The sequence below is a fragment of the Capra hircus genome, chromosome 7 (assembly GCF_001704415.2).
Source record: "Capra hircus breed San Clemente chromosome 7, ASM170441v1, whole genome shotgun sequence".
Taxonomy (NCBI): domain Eukaryota; kingdom Metazoa; phylum Chordata; class Mammalia; order Artiodactyla; family Bovidae; genus Capra; species Capra hircus.
In genome coordinates, this window is record NC_030814.1 from 84,191,831 (window position 1) to 84,209,037 (window position 17,207).

Consider the following 17,207-nt stretch of genomic DNA (forward strand, 5'->3'; position numbering starts at 1 on the left):
TTGTAACAGGTGTCAGAGCGTTCTTCCTTTCTAGGACTGAATTATATTCCATTGTATGGTTATACCATGTTTTATTTATTCATCAGTTGATAAACTGTTGGGTTGTTTCCACTTTTTGGCTATGGTGAGTACTGATTTTATGAACCTTGGTGTGCAAGTTTTAAGTGGAAATGTTTTCATTTCTCTTGAGTATGTACCTAGGTTCACAATTGCTGAGGTTTTTTTTTTTTTTTTTTCCCTGAAGGGCTTCATTTTTATTTTTTTTCTAAATAAATTGAAGTAAAGTTGCTTTATAACATTGTGTTAGTTTCAGGTATACAGCATAGTTACTCAGTTATACATATATCTATATCTATTCTTTTTCAGATTCTTTTCCATTATAGGTTATTACAAGATATTGAGTAGAGTTCCCTGTGCTATACAGTAGGTCCTTGTTATTTATCTGTTATACATATATATAGCAATGTTTTTCTGTTACTCCCAAACTCCTAATTTATCCCCTCCTCTTCGCCTTTGATAACCATCAATTAAAAAAATTTTTTTTTGGTATGTCTGTGAGTTTGTGTTGTGAATAAGTTCATTTGCATCATGTTTTTAAATTCCACATGTAAGTAATAATGTGATATTTGTCTTTGTCTAATTTACTTCACTTAGTATGATAATTTCTAGGTCCATCCATGTTGCTGCAAATGGTGTTATCTCATTCTTTCTTTATGGCTGAGTAATATCCTGTTGTGTATACATACACCACATCTATTGAATCACCTGTTGATAGACATTTAGGCTGCTTCCATGTCTTGGCTCCTGTAAATAGTGCTGCTGTTGGGGTGCATGTCAGAATTGCTGAATTTAGTACAGCTATCAGACTATTGTCCAAACCAGCTGCACCATTCATTTTACTTTCTTAGCAGCAGTAAAGGAGGGTTCTTATTACTCTGCATGAATGTTTTGTTCCCTTTTCCTTGATTTTCAGAGCTTCCTATTTTCATTTAAAGTATTGAAATAAAACTGATATTACTTAATATGATTTTTATATGATGTAAAACTTAGAACACGGTTAGTATGTGAAAGCAAAAGTTGCTCAGTCATGTCTGACTCTGTGACCCCATGGACTGTACAGTCCATGGAATTCTCCAGGGCAGAATACTGAAGTGGGTAGCCTTTCCCTTCTCCAGGGGAATCTTCCCAGCGCAGGGATCTAACCCAGGTCTCCTGCATTGCAGGCAGATTCTTTACCAGCTGAGCCACGAAGGAAGGGAAATGTAAGACAAAATTACAAAATTTTGTCCTAACATTTTGTGCAGTTATAGAGAAATACCAAGGTGAAGTCTGAGTATAGCTTTACTTAAAAATTATCAGGACTCAACGATCCAGGGAGTAGTTTTATTTAGCCATGTAAAAGATCAAAATCAAGTAAGTGTATGTACCGTAAATTGGTGGTATCGGACTATTTTATTTTCTAGGTCAAGAACATATACTTTTTTTGGCTTCCCTGGAATGGTTGTTGGAAATCAGTATTAAAACTGTATCCTGTCATATTCTTCCTATTGTTTCTCTAATTTTAGGAAAAGAAACACCTTTGTTGTGATTTTTTTTTTTAATCCAGTTTGGATTATCTACTTTAACAAAAATTTTTGCAGAGTGCAGGTAATGACACCCATGTTTATGTATATGTGGATTTTCTTTTTGAGTTAGAATATTGTATATGGATATGTTTACTAATTTTTATTTGCATTTTGTATGATGAGCTTGAGTGCTTAAATCAGCTATTTTTATGCTTTAAGGAGAATCAGGCTATAGCTGTTTGCGTCCATGTGCTACATTGGGCAAACATGAAGTACTTTTGGGTGTTTTTTGGGTCCATTTTCAGGGCACTAGATAATAAGCCTAAGAAGAGGGAAAGAAATTTCTTTTTTGGAGTTTGTATAATTTAGGTGATTCTTTGAATTCATATCTCAGTGTTGAAATGCTTGAGTATATAGTAACATGATTAAAGCTGTTTTGAACTATTCATTTTGTATATTGTATCATCTTTTTTTATAGGAGATATTTTATGGAATAAATTACATATGTTAACATTTTTGCCATTAACTAGGTATTTTGCCAACTCCTATTACTCAGCAAGCTGGTTTGACATCTGCGGCACAGGGAACTGGAACCACATCAGCCATCACTTTCCCAGAGGAGCAGGAAGACCCTAGAATTGGTAGAAGTCAGGATGAAGCTTCAGCTGGTGGACTCTGGGGTTTTATTAAGGTAAGGGATATTTACTTTAAAAACTGTGTGTAAGTTTTTAATTATAAAACTTAAGAGAATTTTGAAAATAAAAAAGAATAGTATAAGGAAAAATCATTGTAAAATATCTTTTTAGTCTTATTACACTTCTGGGCTTCTCTGATAGCTCAGTTGGTAAAGAATCTGCCTGCCATGCAGGAAACCCCGGTTTGATTCCTGGGTCCAGAAGATCCGCTAGAGAAGGGATGGGCTACCCACTCCAGTATTCTTAGGCTTCCCTTGTGGCTCAGCTGGTAAAGATTCCACCTGCCATGTGGGAGACCTGGGTTCAATCCCTGGGTTGGGAAGATCGCCTGGAGAAGGGAAAGGCTACCCACTCCAATACTTTGGCCTGGAGTCCAATACTTTGGCAAAGAGTCGAACATGACTGAGTGCCTTTCACTTTCACTGTACTTTCCCTATAGTTCCTCTTAGTCTTCTGGATGTGCATCTCTAGGTAGATACATCTCTCTAATTAAAAGCAGAGTGGAGTAGTGACATGTGGACACAGTTTTGTCTTTCGGTTATCTTTACTTAGCGATCATGAACATCTTCCCAGCCATAACATATTCTTCAGTATACTTTGCCCAACATGTTATTCATTAATTTCCCATGTTGTATTTCACTAACCCGTTATTGGCATTTTCTGGTTGTAATTCTTATTAATAAAATTATGATGAGCCTCTTGTAGGCAAATCTTTGTGTACCTTTGCTTTATCAGAGTTAATTCCTAATAAATGTCAGTGTGAACATTTTAAAAACTACAGATATATATTGCTCTCCAGGTAAATTATACCAGAACACCCCGCTGTAAGATCTTTCACTTGTGAGAAGTGATTATTAATTGAAATATAGTATTTTCTAATTTGATAGGCAAAGAAAATAATACCTTGTTTAAATTTACATTACTTTGTTACTGAATTTGAGTTTTTTTTAAACTGTGATTTTTGACCATTTGTATTTTTCTTTTGTGAAGTCTATATTCGTATTCTTTGCCCAGTTTTGAATTGGGATTACTTTCTTTAGTGACTTCATAAGAACTCTTAATATTTTATTTTATGCTGTCATACATTGCCATATTCTCCATTTTTATCTTACATTTCAACTTTATTATGCTTTATTGACAAAATCTTCTAAATTTTTGGGAGTCATTTCTGGGAGTTTTTTTTTAAATGATAAAAATGAACTTTACCTACTACATTGTGATAATTGTTTATGATTTCTTTTAATTTTCTTACGGCAGTATTTTTTTTACCATACCATTTGATATAGCTGATACTTTGATGTCTGCCTCCATAACATAGTAAACTTACTTTTTTTCCAACCGCTTAATCGAGTATTCTACAATCATATCCCAGTGATTTGATGTCACCTTCATCTTAGTTACTAAATTGTGTGATAATATCAGTTAGTGGGCTCTGTATTTTATTCCCTGCTCTGCCTGTCCTTGCAGCAGTACCACACTGTTTTAATAATTGTAACTGTTTGTTACACTAATATTTATTGAGAGCCTACTCTGCTGAGGTGGGGATCGGAATATCTGTTGAGTCAGATAGAAAGGTAAGTTTGCAGTCTTTGCATTCTTAAAGACAGATCAGCAGTTGGTTGTATAAGTTTTCTGTTTTTTCCTTCAAAATTTTTCTCTACTGGTATTTTCCATTTATTTTTCTTAACCACTTTCTTAAATGATTCCAAAGTCACTTTGTCAAGTTCTCTTCAGTATTCTGAGGGTTTGGTTGCAATTTGATTATATGTTAAACATATTTTTTAATTGTTAGGTAGTTAAACTGATTTACAGCACTTGAGCTTTATGTATTAGGTGGCATTTTTTTCTAAGCTTGCTTCTTTTTATCACTTTGTGCTTTTTAAAAGTTTTCTTTATGTAGGAACTATCACTTCTTCTTCTTGTTAAGAGCCTGTGTTAGCATGTCAATTACCAGTTGTAATAGTTCAGCTGTACAGATTTTGTAAATAACTTCTAATATTCAGCATAAGATGGGTTGACAGTCTTAAATATCAATGTTATGAAGTCATTTTTAGTTTTGAATCACCTTAGTTTAATAGTAGGTTGAGACAGATGGAATCATGGCCTGTTAGCCAGATGCCATCTCGGGAGGCATTGCTTCTTCTAAGTCTCTTCGACTGTGGGAGAAGCATACATGGAAGGAACTCCTCAGATCTGGTTCTTTCTATCTAATAGTGTGGTTTTAAGAATTCAGAGGGATAGGTCTGACTTTTTTAAAAGTGAGAGTTTGGGAACAAAACAAATAGGAAGTAGGAAAAAAGAAAACTTTCATAGAATATAAAGTATTAAATATTAAAGTAATAAGTAATTTTTCTGGGAAGTAAAGATAAATTGTTTTTACTATTAGGGAACAAAATATGAGTCTTTGGAGAAACACTTGATTACAGTCTTTATTTGGGACCCTAATGGACAAGTTTTGCCTAGTCTTTTAAATAGATAACTAATAATGAAGTGAAGTAAAAATATATGTATATACATAGAAATGAAATTAACATATATGCATACACATATGCATATATACAATAAACATACTTTCCAGGTCAGTGCTGCTTGAAATGGGGTCTGTAGGTTGCTGTCAATCCACAATGAGATAAAGAGAAGTTGAGAGGAAGCATTTGAAATTTCATAGCAATTTGACTTTGCCATAGCCTTATTTTTCTTACACTTTAGAGAAGCATAGGTCTGCAGTGCATTGGAAACTTAAAATTTTTTTCACCATCACAGTGATTTTTGCTTAGAATGAGTATTCACATGTGAATTTGTTCTGTGCAGGGTGTGGCTGGGAACCCTATGGTGAAATCCGTGCTTGATAAAACAAAACATTCAGTAGAAAGCATGATTACAACGCTGGACCCTGGCATGGCTCCGTATATCAGTATGTACTTAAACTAGAGCACCATCTGCCATGTAAAGTATGTGCTCATGTCAGCCACTGAGTGTAATCCTACAGGTCTTGTAATCAGTGGCAATCCTATGTTCTTATGTTGATTGTTAGTCTTGGTGCTTTTAATTCATGTTTTCCTTAGTCATCATTAAAATTTTTGAAAACGTCATAGCACGAACTTTGCAGGAGTAAAAATTATTTGAATTATTGGTATACTTGCTGATTTTAATTATAAATATGGTTAGTGTGTTGCTTTATATGAATTTTACTATCACTATTGACATTTGAAGTGTTGCTTTGTTCATATTTGGCTTTTGACATTTCTCCAGTTATCTATTTTAATTACATGTGTTTATGTGTAACTCAGGAATAAAATTTTTAGAGGCTGTTAGCCTGTTTACTAATAATATCTTATTACTGGGTTTGCTAGGAAAGCTATTTTAATTTTAACCACCTTGGAACCCTCATTACCGAGAATTCTCCAGATGGTTAATATACATATCCAATAAGTGAAATAACATAATCTCTCAGCAGGATTTATGACCAATTATTAGTAAATCTATTGAAGATAATAATTAGTGGCCAAAGTTATGCACCAGGTGCTTGAACAGAGATTTTCAGTAGCAATAAAAAGTTAATAACTTTCTCAAGTCTTGAGTCTCTTGATAATTGACTGTCTAGTAAATGTCAAAAGATAAGACCTACTAATGGTAAGTACCATTTATGATCTGCCAGATACTAATTCTCATAAGAGATCTGCAAGCTAGGTGTTATTTTTCCCAAGTTTTAGATGAGGAACTTGTGTTCAGAGAAATTTATTATTATTTTCTGTCATACAACTTGGTGGAGCTAACAGCCACTTTGCTTCCCTTTAAGTAGAAAATTGAATCAAAGAATTAATTCAGTTGAATTGGTCTCTGTGTTTCTAATTGTCACTATTTAGAATTGGACCCTACCAGGTATATTGATTTTATATATTCATAGTAATCAAGTTTGATATAGTTTGTAGTATATATATTCTTTTTACAGGATCTTATTTTTAATGAGAAAAAGAGAATTAGTATTTTTGGAGCTCTTGTTGTTTGAATGGGTATTGTGTTAGACCCATTACCTATTTGAAACATTTACCTTATTAATCCTTAGAGCAAGCTCTCTGAGGTGGCAGGAATTTTTCTATAAGGAAACAAGCTCCGTGACTTCCCCAAGGTAATGGAGCTAGTAAATGATAAAACTTGGACTCAAACCCAAGACTTTCCTCAGGCTAGTACTCTGTATGACATCTAGAAAAAGGGAAAAAAAAAGGAGAGAAAGATACAAAATGAAATTTCTATTATTAGCAGATAAAAAGCAGTAAGACTTGAGTGTGAAAAAGCTACTGACAACAAAAACTAGACCATTTGGATCTAACAGAACTCTAGCAGAACTTAACCATATTTTTATACAAATATTTTAGAAAATCACTATAACAATTTCAGGTGTATCAAGAAAGCATGGGAACTATTAGAAATGGATTTTAACACAGTTTAAGTTTCTACATTTTTTTTGATGAGCTGTCTTTATAATCATTAAAAGTGACATGAGTCATCACAAACTGAACAGCTTTTTGAGCTGAAGCCTAATGGAACAGTACTTTGCTTGGGTCAAGAGCTACGTCCCACATGGAGGGGAAAAAAAGACATATTCTTTTTCTTTCCTATGTAACCCATTGCTTTTAGGTTTTGATGACTTAAGAAATTCCAATAAAGATGGGATCTGTGGAACATTATTTCAATCAGGAAAAAGTTCATAATAAAAAGCTCAGATATTTGGAAAATACTTTCAACTGCTCCAGAAGACAGTTACTAAGGAACAGCATAGTGTTGTTTCAAGAGCAAATGTTTCACAGCTTTTCTGAGAAATTTCAGAACAAGATGTTAGATGACAGGGTGAAGTGTGTGTGCTTACCTCACATGGTAGAGTCAAAATGTACAGGCCTAGGGTTGAGTCCTGATATCACTGCTAAGTAGCTGTGTTACCTTGGGCAAGACCTTGTTGGCCTCAGTTTCCTCAGCCAATTAAAAGGTTAATCTACATCTTGTGTCGTTGTGCCAGGTTGGTACTAATGATGTCATAAAATGTTAGTGCATGTAGTAAATATGAGAATTTCATTAATTTGAATTTTTCTTCTGGTCTTTTTAGAATCTGGAGGTGAACTGGATATTGTAGTGACCTCGAATAAAGAAGTAAAAGTTGCTGCCGTCCGAGACGCCTTCCAAGAGGTCTTTGGCCTAGCTGTGGTTATAGGGGAAGCTGGACAGTCCAACATTGCCCCACAACCAGTGGGCTATGCAGCAGGATTAAAAGTGAGTAATAGAACATCTTTTTAGGATATAGAAACTGCTGGTTTATTTTTTCATAATTTTGATGATAATTTGATGGTCTCTGTGGAGCTTTTGGGTTTTTACATGCTGAAATACTGATTTGGATTTTAATTGGACAACTCTCTAGTGTTACGACGATACAGTGGAATTTTAAAGAAACCTAAAAATATGTTCTGATTATTGGGAGCAGGGTTTTAAATTTACCTGGCGATTCCCCCTTTTCTCTTGTATTTGGTAAAGGGACTCAGCCACTCACTGAAAAATCTTTCTTAGCTTGCTTACTTTGAGTCTTCTCTTTCCTTGTCCTTTTAACTAATTTACCTTAGAGACCCAACTACCTTGCAAGTTATAGGCACAATACCTGTGTATAACCAGAGTTTGCCAGGATCTCACCAGCATGTAGAAACCTAATAAATCTTATAATGCACTCACCAAAAGTAAGACACTGCTGAACTTTTTGGTAAAGGAAGACAACCTTGTGATTGCATCTGTAGGTGTCTATAATCCTTACATAACAGTGGCAGATGATAGAATGGCTTATTTTGAAGACAGATTTCATACACTTGCATACTCACACCTCCACTTGAATCTCACATACTTTGTCTTCTGGCCTATAATCATTAAAAACAAACAAACAAAAAACTGTCAGTTATCCAAACCAATCCTATTACCATACTAGACATAGTCCCCTCTAGCCTTGCAGGTGCTAAGTTCTAAGAGTTCTGCCTTCCCTCTCATACATGTTTCATCGTCACCATCAGTATACAGACATGCAAGAACAAACGAACAGTTCATCAGCATACAAACACTGCTCCCACCTTAAAAAGAAAAACCAAAGAAAACCTTAGTTTTTTTACCCCTCTTTCACCATCACCTCCTACCTTAGCTTTTTGCTTCATTTTGCAGCAAAACCTCCAGAGTTGCCAACCCTTTTATCTCTAGTTCTTGTCTTCATGCTGTCCTAACACTCACCTCAGTCAGGGGGCCACCTGCCGCCACTCCACTGAGGATGCGCTCACGGTCGTGAGTGCAGCTCTGTCTCCTTTGCTCTAGCGGGGGTTTTAAGTCTCCTCTCGAATGGCTTCTGTGCTCACGGGCGCCACACTCGGTTTCTTCCCTGCCTCTCTCGTTCCTTTATGCTTTCTTGGCGCCTCCTTTTCTCCCCAGCCTCTTGATGATCTCTGTCCCTTCATCTGTGTTCACTGTGCTGGTGATCTCATCCAGCCCCATGGCTTTGAATAGCCGCTGTGTGCTCACAGATTTGAGTTTATATCTCCAGCACAGACCTCTCATGTAAACTAGGTTTATATAAAAGTTGCCTTTTTGACACCTTCACCTGAATGTCTCAATATGTCTAGTCCTCAACTACTTTTCTTTCCTTCTGATCTGTTTCCCCAAGATTTCTCCATCTCAGTCGACGATATCTGTGTCCTTCCATTTTCTCAGGTGAGAAACCTGGAGTCATCCCTGATTTCTCTCATTACCCATGTCCAACTCATCAAGAAATCTTGTTCTCTGTACGTTCAGAGTACATCCAGCATCCGACTGCTTGTTGGTGTCTTCATTGCCCCCACCCTGGGTGAAGCCATCACAAGGTCTTGCTGAAATCTTGCATTCACCTTCTAACAGGTCATCACTTTCTACCCGTGTAGCCCTGTAGGTTGTCTTCAACAGAGGAGCCAGGATAATTCTTTCAGCACACTACGTCAGCCCATGTCACTGTTCTTTTCAGAACTTTGTTTCCCTTAGTGTAAAAGTCCAAATTTCTTATCATGGTTTCCATAGCACCATATGACCTGTCTGAACTGGCCTTTTTTTTTTTTTTTTTCAATTGAAGTATAGTTGATTTTCAATGTTCCAGGTGTATAGCAAAATAATTCAGTTATACCATATATATGTGTGTGTGTGTTCTTTTTTAGATTCTTTTCCATTATAGGTTATTAGAAGATACTGAGTATAGTTCCCTGTGCTATACAGTAGGTTTTTATTGTTTGTTTGTTTTGTATATATAGTAGTGTGTATCTGCTAATCCCAAAATGAAAGTGAAAGTGAAGCCACTCAGTTGTGTCTGGCTCTTTGCCGCCCCATGGCCTATAGCCTACCAGGCTCCTCAGTCCATGGGATTTTCCAGGCAAGAGTACTGGAGTGGGCTGCCATTTCTTTCTCCAGAGGATCTTCCCAACCTAGGGATTGAACCTGGGTCTCCTGCATTGCATATAGACACTTTACCATCTGAGCCACCAGGGAAGCCTAATCCCAAACTCCTAATTTATTCCACATCCCCTTTTTTCTTTGGTAACCGTAAGTTTGTTTTCTGTGTCTGCGAATCTGTTTCTGTTTTGTAAATAAATTCATTTGTACTTTTTTTTTAAAATTTCACATAAGCAACATCATGTTTGTATTTCTCTGATTTACTTCACTTAATGTGATAATCTTTTAGTCCATCATTTTGCTGCAAATGGCCATTCCACATCTTATTTATCCATTCATCTATTGATGAACATCGGGGTGTATGTATCTTTTCAAGACAGAGTTTTTGTCTTTTCTAGATACATGCCCAGGAGTGGGGTTGCTGAATCATGTTGTAATGCTGTTTGTAGTTTTTTAGGAAACCTCCATACTGTTCTCCACAGCGGCAACACCAGTGGCCTTCTGTTTTTCCTCTAGCTTCGTCTCCTCTAGTCTTCTCCTTGCTCGCTCCATGCCAGCTGTACTGGCCTCCTTGCAGGTCTTCATCCTTGTCTATCCGGCTGCTCTCTTACAGTGTTTGCACTAGCTCTCTGTGAGACACTTTTCTCACATAGCTACTTGGTTGACTCCCTAACCTCCTTCAAGTCCTCGAGTCTTCCCTGGGCAGCGAGGCCTGTCCTCACTGCCTGGTTTAGTACTGCAGGCTGCACCCACTGATCCTGCACTCCTGATCCCTCTAACCCTCCTTTTTTTTTCTCCTATAGCATTCAGCATTTTCTGATCTACTATATTATTTTTATTTTTAATGCTTTTTTTCCCACTAGAATTTGTTCTACAGGAGCATAGATCTTTGTTTTGCTTACAGAGATGAACTCTTGGAATAGTGTCTTTTTTTTTTTGAATGAATGTCTAGCAGCCTTATTGAGGTAATTTGGTATTAAACCACAAACACTACAATTCAAAGTGCTAGGGTAAACTTTTCAAAGTAATTTTCTCAACTAAACAGTCTAATGCAAAAGACGTTTTCACTCTGGGAGCTGTTTCAAAGTTTGGGGTGAACAAACCTTACCAGCAGAGATCTTTTCCTTAAGAGAGCTCTAGCTGCCCATCGGCTGCCATACTGGGATAGTGCCTGTGCCATCAGACAGCGCGCTGTCTTCACACTTGTCTCTGCGCTTCTGGTGAGACACGAAGACGGTGCAAGGTCGAGGGAGAGCCACAGAGTTTTTAGGAACTCTGCTTCTCCTCCCTCAATTTCCACATGCATTCTTTCCTAAAACGTTCTGACTGAATACATGCTTGTAATGGAATCTCCTTTCTCATCTCCTCTTTATAAGCTCTGCCCTCTCCCAGTAGAAAATAAAGACATACCTCATGTCCCCAGATTACCTCAGAATGTGAAATCCTCCTGAGCGTCATCCAAAGGGACAACTCCAAATAACGTTTTGGGTGTTATGGACGCAAATGACACAGTGACTCAGTAAAATCTTCTGGCAAGTCATGTGGTTTCTGATTGTCCTGGGAAAAAAAAAACAAACAGAAAAAGGACCAGATAAAGTTGTCAGCTGATACGTCATTAATACTTTCTAATGATAGATCACTGCATGATTTTTGGAATATAACTCAGAATTTAATGGTTTTTAAGGCTCGAGTCTTCAATATTTTGTTGTGCTAAATATCATTACATCAAAGATACTTCAGATGAGTAGATAACTTGAAAGGCTGATGGGAGATTTTTTTCTGTAAAAACCTTATTTTATGAACATAGTTTAGTTTATGTTGTGGTTTTGTTATTATTTGACAGATTTGTTTTAGTATTGGTATTTGCCCTTCAGATTTAGACATGGTTTCCTTTTCCACAGTCTTTAATACAAGCTTCAAATTCATTGAAACTAATACAAATATCAAACTGATTTGTAATTTTATCTGTTGTTTATTTTGGATACACTAGAGGGAGCTAATGAGAAGAAAATAAAGCAGAATATTAAAATTTCAAACCAGATTTTTTTTTTTCTATCCATCTGCTTTTATTTGAAGTGAGTGGTTTTTTGAACTAAACCTAAGTTTTCCTTTACTCATATGAGATTGTTTCAGTTTAGTTCAGTTGCTCAGTCGTGTCTGACTCTTCGCGACCCCATGGACTGCAGCATGCCAGGCCTGCCTGTCCATCACCAACTCCCAGAGCCTGCTCAAACTCATGTCCATTGAGTAGATGATGCCATCCAACCATCTCATCCTCTGTCGTCCCTTTCTCCTCCCGCCTTCAATCCTTGCCATCATCAGGGTCTTTTCAAATGAGTCAGTTTGCATCAGATGGCCAAAATATTGGTATTTCAGCTTCAGCATCAGTCCTTCCAGTGAATATTCAGGACTGATTTCCTTTAGGATGGTCCAGTTAGATCTTCTTGCTGTCCAAGGGACTCTCAAGAGTCTTCTCCAACACCACAGTTCAAAAGCATCAATTCTTTGGCACTCAGCTTTTTATAGTCCAACTCTCACATCTATAGATGACTGCTGGATAGACCGTAGCTTTGACTAGATGGACCTTTGTTGGCAAAGTAATGTCTCTGCTTTTTAATATGTTGTCTAGGTCGGTCATAACTTTTCTTCCAAGGAGTAAGCGTCTTTAAATTTCATGGCTGGAGTCACCATCTGCAGTGATTTTGGAGCCCCCCAAAATAAAGTCTGACACGATTTCTATTGTTTCCCCATCTATTTACCATGAAGTGATGGGACCAGATGCCATGATCTTAATTTTCTGAATGCTGAGTTTTTAGCCAACTTTTTGACTCTCCTCTTTCACTTTCATCAAGAGGCTCTTTAGTTCTTCTTTGCTTTCTGCCATAAGTATGGTGTCATCTGCATATCTGAGGTTATTGATATTTCTCCTTGGAATCTTGATTCTAGCTTGTTGTTCATCCAGCCTGGCATTTTGCATGATATACTCTGCATATAAGTTAAATAAGCAGGGTGACAACATACAGCCTTGACGTACTCCTTTTCCTATTTGGAACCAGTCTGTTGTTCCATGTCCAGTTCTAACTGTTGCTTCCTGACCTGCATACAGATTTCTCAGGAGGCAGATCAGGTGGTCTGGTATTCCCATCTCTTGAAGAATTTTCCACAGTTTATTGTGATCCACACAGTCTAAGGCTGTGGCATAGTCAGTAAAGCAGAAGTAGATGTTGTTCTGGAACTCTCCTCCTTTCTCAATGTAAGGAAATCAATCAGCCATAATTAAAGTTAGGAAGCTCCCGAGACTTCTCTAATGCTAAGTATTAACTTTTACTGAAAAACCAGGTATATTTATGACCACTGTCTTTTAGGTTATATTCAATAGACATGTTGTTACTATCCATTAGAAATTATGAAAAAGTGTGGAATTTTGGTTATTTGGACCAAGTTGCTTAGTTTAAGCTCTCAGAGCACAGTGTAAGCTCTAGAAGCCTTTCTGCATCTTATTTTAGTTCTGAGATAATTACTTCAAATCATCCAGGCCTTTAAACTACCTAGTTTTTTATTCCTCTTCACTGCTAAGTTCCCTGGTAGCTCAGACAGTAAAGCGTCTGCCTACAGTGTGGGAGACCAGGTTCAATCCCTGGGTCAGGAAGATCCTCTGGAGAAGGAAATGGCAACCCACCCCAGTACTCTTGCCTGGAAAATCCCATGGATGGAGGAGCCTGGTAGGCTACAGTCCATGGGCTCACAAAGAGTCGGACATGACTGAGCGACTTCACTTTCACTGCTGAAAAATAAAGTTAAAATTCCCTTCTCAAAAGATGGGATGAATATTAAAGTGTCTCTACTTGTGATTCTAAAAGATGTGCATTTAAGTAAATGCTATGGTCAGAGGAGGAGAGAGGCTGATTTACCCACTCTGCGTTTTCTGGATTCCATGAATAGAAACAAGAAGTAAATTCACTATCCTGTCTTTCATAGGTGCTAGTTCATTTCAGGTAAATATTTTGTGAACCTTATGCAGTATAAGCCTTGTGCTATAGAGTAGTTAAAAATGAACTGACTGAGTTTCTGTTTCCTGGGAGCATGAAATTTAGGACTATATTTTTATGGTACATAGTTGAGATACCATCTTTAAAAAGTTGCAAATGAATTAAACAGCCCATTAATCCCCTAATAGTTTTTACTGAATTAACATTTATTTAAACATTTTTATAATAAAAATTAGCCATAACTACCTTTTGGGAGGAGTGAATTAGGCAGATTTACTTTATCCCATACAAAGAATTAAGTTCATCTTAGCTGTTGTATTTTCTTCCAAATTCAGTAGTGATGTCCTTATTCAGTTTGGTGATGCCATATTTACATACTTAGATTCCTAATGTTAGCTCTGTAGGCCTTGAGAAGCCCTTGATGTTTCTCTTGTTCACTTTTTCACGCTGTAAGTTCTTACTGAGTACCTGTTAAGTTAGATGCTGTGCTAGGTAGCCGAGATATAAGAGTAAGCAGTAATACAGCTGGATTCCGTTGTAGTTTAAGTCACATCTTTCATCTTTCATGTTTAGCAACTAATGACAAGTTGGTTTGCATGTTCTCACACAGTTGTCACTTCTTTTTTTTTATTTGTCTCTGAAGTAGATTCTGTTGTTTCTAAAAGTGCCTTGGCTTTCTTAATTCTTGTTTTTGAAGACTTGACCTCATAATCTCATTCACTGCTTAGTCCTGCTGTTCATGATAAAAATAGGTGTATTATCCATGACTAGTTTTACTCAGAAGTGTTTTATCTAGCTTTTTGAACTCATTCTCACAACATCATTCATGAGTACTTGTATGAAGTGATTGAAGTGATTAAAATGAAAGTAGTGAATGGCAGCCTTGTCCTCGTTAATCCAGCTTTTAGTTTCCTACTATAGATATATATTTCATTCATCATTTTTGAGTTATCTGTATAGTATTCTCAGCCCCTCAGTTTTATTTCATAAATGGCAATTATTTTCTTGAATAAGCTTTGGTGTAATGAATATACTGCAGTTAAAAAGACTGTCATTTTGGTGCATATTTTAAAAGTGAAGTCGCTCACTCGTGTCCGACTCTTTGCAACCCCATGGACTGTAGCCTACCACGTTACTCCATCCATGGTCGTATATATAAAAGGACTCAGAAGAGAAAAAAACATATTTACTATTGATAAGACTGCTTACCTAGAAAAATTTGAGGGAATCAACCAAAGAACTACTAGGATTGAAACATTTAAGATGGCCTCTTGCCAGATAAACATTAAAAAGCACATAGATTTCTTACATTAGTAATAACCAATTAGAACATGGAATATAAAATTATTCATTTCACAATAGCAACCAAAATAATGCGTATAAGAATAACTTGGAGGATGTGTTGCAGACTATCAATACTAAGGGGAATATGAGCGAGCTTCTTCACTATTTAGTCTCTGTTCTGTATATTTTCATGTTTATAATGAGTATACATGTATTTGGGTATAAATGTATACACATATTACTTATATAATCATCAATTAGCATATTTAATACTGATTAACTTGAAATAGTTTCTAATATACGCTGTTCCTATTCAGGGTGCCCAGGAACGGATAGATAGCTTGCGTCGGACTGGAGTGATTCATGAAAAACAGACTGCTGTGTCAGTGGAAAACTTCATTGCAGAATTGCTTCCTGACAAGTAAGTAAAAAAAAAAAAAAGCATAGTTATAAGTGTTTTTTTCTTATAAAGAGAACTTTCATGACAGGACCTTGTCATCTTTTCTCTTAGCAACTTTCAAATATGCAAAATTCATTATTAACCCCACGCTGTACATTACATCTTCATGACTTATTTTATAACTGGAAGTTTGTACCTTTTAATCCCCTTTATCCATTTACCCTGTCTCCCACTCCTGCCTCTACATCCACCAATCTGTCCTTTGTATCTGTGAATTTACTCCCCCCCAACCCCCTCCACAGGTAAGGGAGAGCATATGGTATTTATCTTTCTCTGACTTACTTTAATTACCTTAATTCCATCCATATTATTGCAAATGGCAAGGTTTTCCTTCCTTTTTAATGGAATAAGATCCTATTTTATATGCACATGCATATAAATATATATACCACACCACATGTATGTATATGTGTGTGTGTTTGAATGTATATATGTAAATCACATTTTGTTTTTCATGGACAAACACTTAGGTTGCTGCCATGCCTCGGTTGTTGAAAATAATGCTGCAATGCTTCGGTCTTAGTAGATTGTGTGTGTTTTTAGGAATTTATGCATTTCTTCTAGGTTGTCCAGTTTGTTGGTGTATAATGGGTTCAGTGAGTGGCTTATTATATTTCTCTTAGGAGCAAAAATAGAATTGCTCACACTGAATGTCTAGTAAAAAATGTATCTTATTTTAGAACTAGACAGAAAATATGTTATGGTCTAGCTGTATCATCTCATTATGTGACCTGTGTAGCCTAGCTCACATTTCTACTCTTGTTTTCTCCTTTTTAATTATAAAATTTACATTGTGTTGCCTGAATTCTAAGACTGTGTTAATTATCAATTAAATAAGATACAGTGGTGTAGCTTTGACTTGAATGCTGACTTCTGTAACAAACACAGTCATCTTGCATAGCTGTCAGGGTAATGGGAGGTCTGGCAAGATGGCCTAGAGGCAGTCACCAGGTTAGAGTTCTGTTGAGCACTACCTCTCATCTATGTAGGCTGGGAAAAAACCTCTAACAGCATAATTTGCCATTGTTTTTGAGGGCATTAAACTTTTAATAGATGGATTTTTTGATCGGAGAATTTTTTTTAATTTGCAGAATTGCCTTATATTAAAATAACTTCCCAACCGTTGAGAGCTACCTTCTTCCTATTTACCGTGTGATTTTGTTGCTTTGGGGCTTCCCCTGTGGCTCAGCTGGTAAAGAATCAGCCTGCAATGCATAAGACCTGGGTTGTATCCCTGGGTTGGGAAGAGCCCCTGGAGAAGGGAAGGGCTATCCACTCCAGTACTTTGGCCTGGAGAATTCATGGACTGTGCAGTCCAGGGGGTCGCAAAGAGCTGGACATGACTGAGTGACTTTGACTTTGACACATTTAATTTTTGTTTTAGTATTGAGTAACACTGTGCTTAGTACTTTGTAGCTATAGTATACAAAAATGTACTGCAACTTTGAGGGTCTATTATAGACCAGGTGGAAGAGAAAATATATACACAGATAAACAGTTTTAAATGACTCTGTAGGTGTGTAAATCTTTACTTATAGGAAATGTTACATACATTTTCACTGGAAATAATTTGATGTGAAATAGTGTCAGATAAGAGTCATGAATGATTGGTACTTGAACTGAAGTTTGAAGAGTAGTTAAAATTTGGATAAGTGAAAAAGAATAGGTAGGACATGCTATGTGGAGGAAGAGTGTAAAGATGATTAAGATACATTTGGGTGTCAGGGATTATATCAGGTTGGCTGAACATTGTTGGACAGAAAGTCAGGAGTAGTTTGGG

At 36.6% G+C, this 17,207-nt stretch overlaps 1 protein-coding gene across 1 annotated transcript in view; it reads left to right on the plus strand.

Annotated features, from left to right (window-relative positions):
- PRRC1 (proline rich coiled-coil 1) overlaps positions 1-17,207 on the plus strand; it is a 46,246-nt gene that overhangs the window by 11,989 nt on the left and 17,050 nt on the right. Inside the window, exons 4-7 of the mRNA XM_018050703.1 lie at positions 2,096-2,256; positions 5,072-5,174; positions 7,362-7,525; positions 15,285-15,388. Coding sequence (XP_017906192.1) covers positions 2,096-2,256; positions 5,072-5,174; positions 7,362-7,525; positions 15,285-15,388 — 532 coding nt within the window. The remainder of the gene's footprint in view (positions 1-2,095; positions 2,257-5,071; positions 5,175-7,361; positions 7,526-15,284; positions 15,389-17,207) is intronic.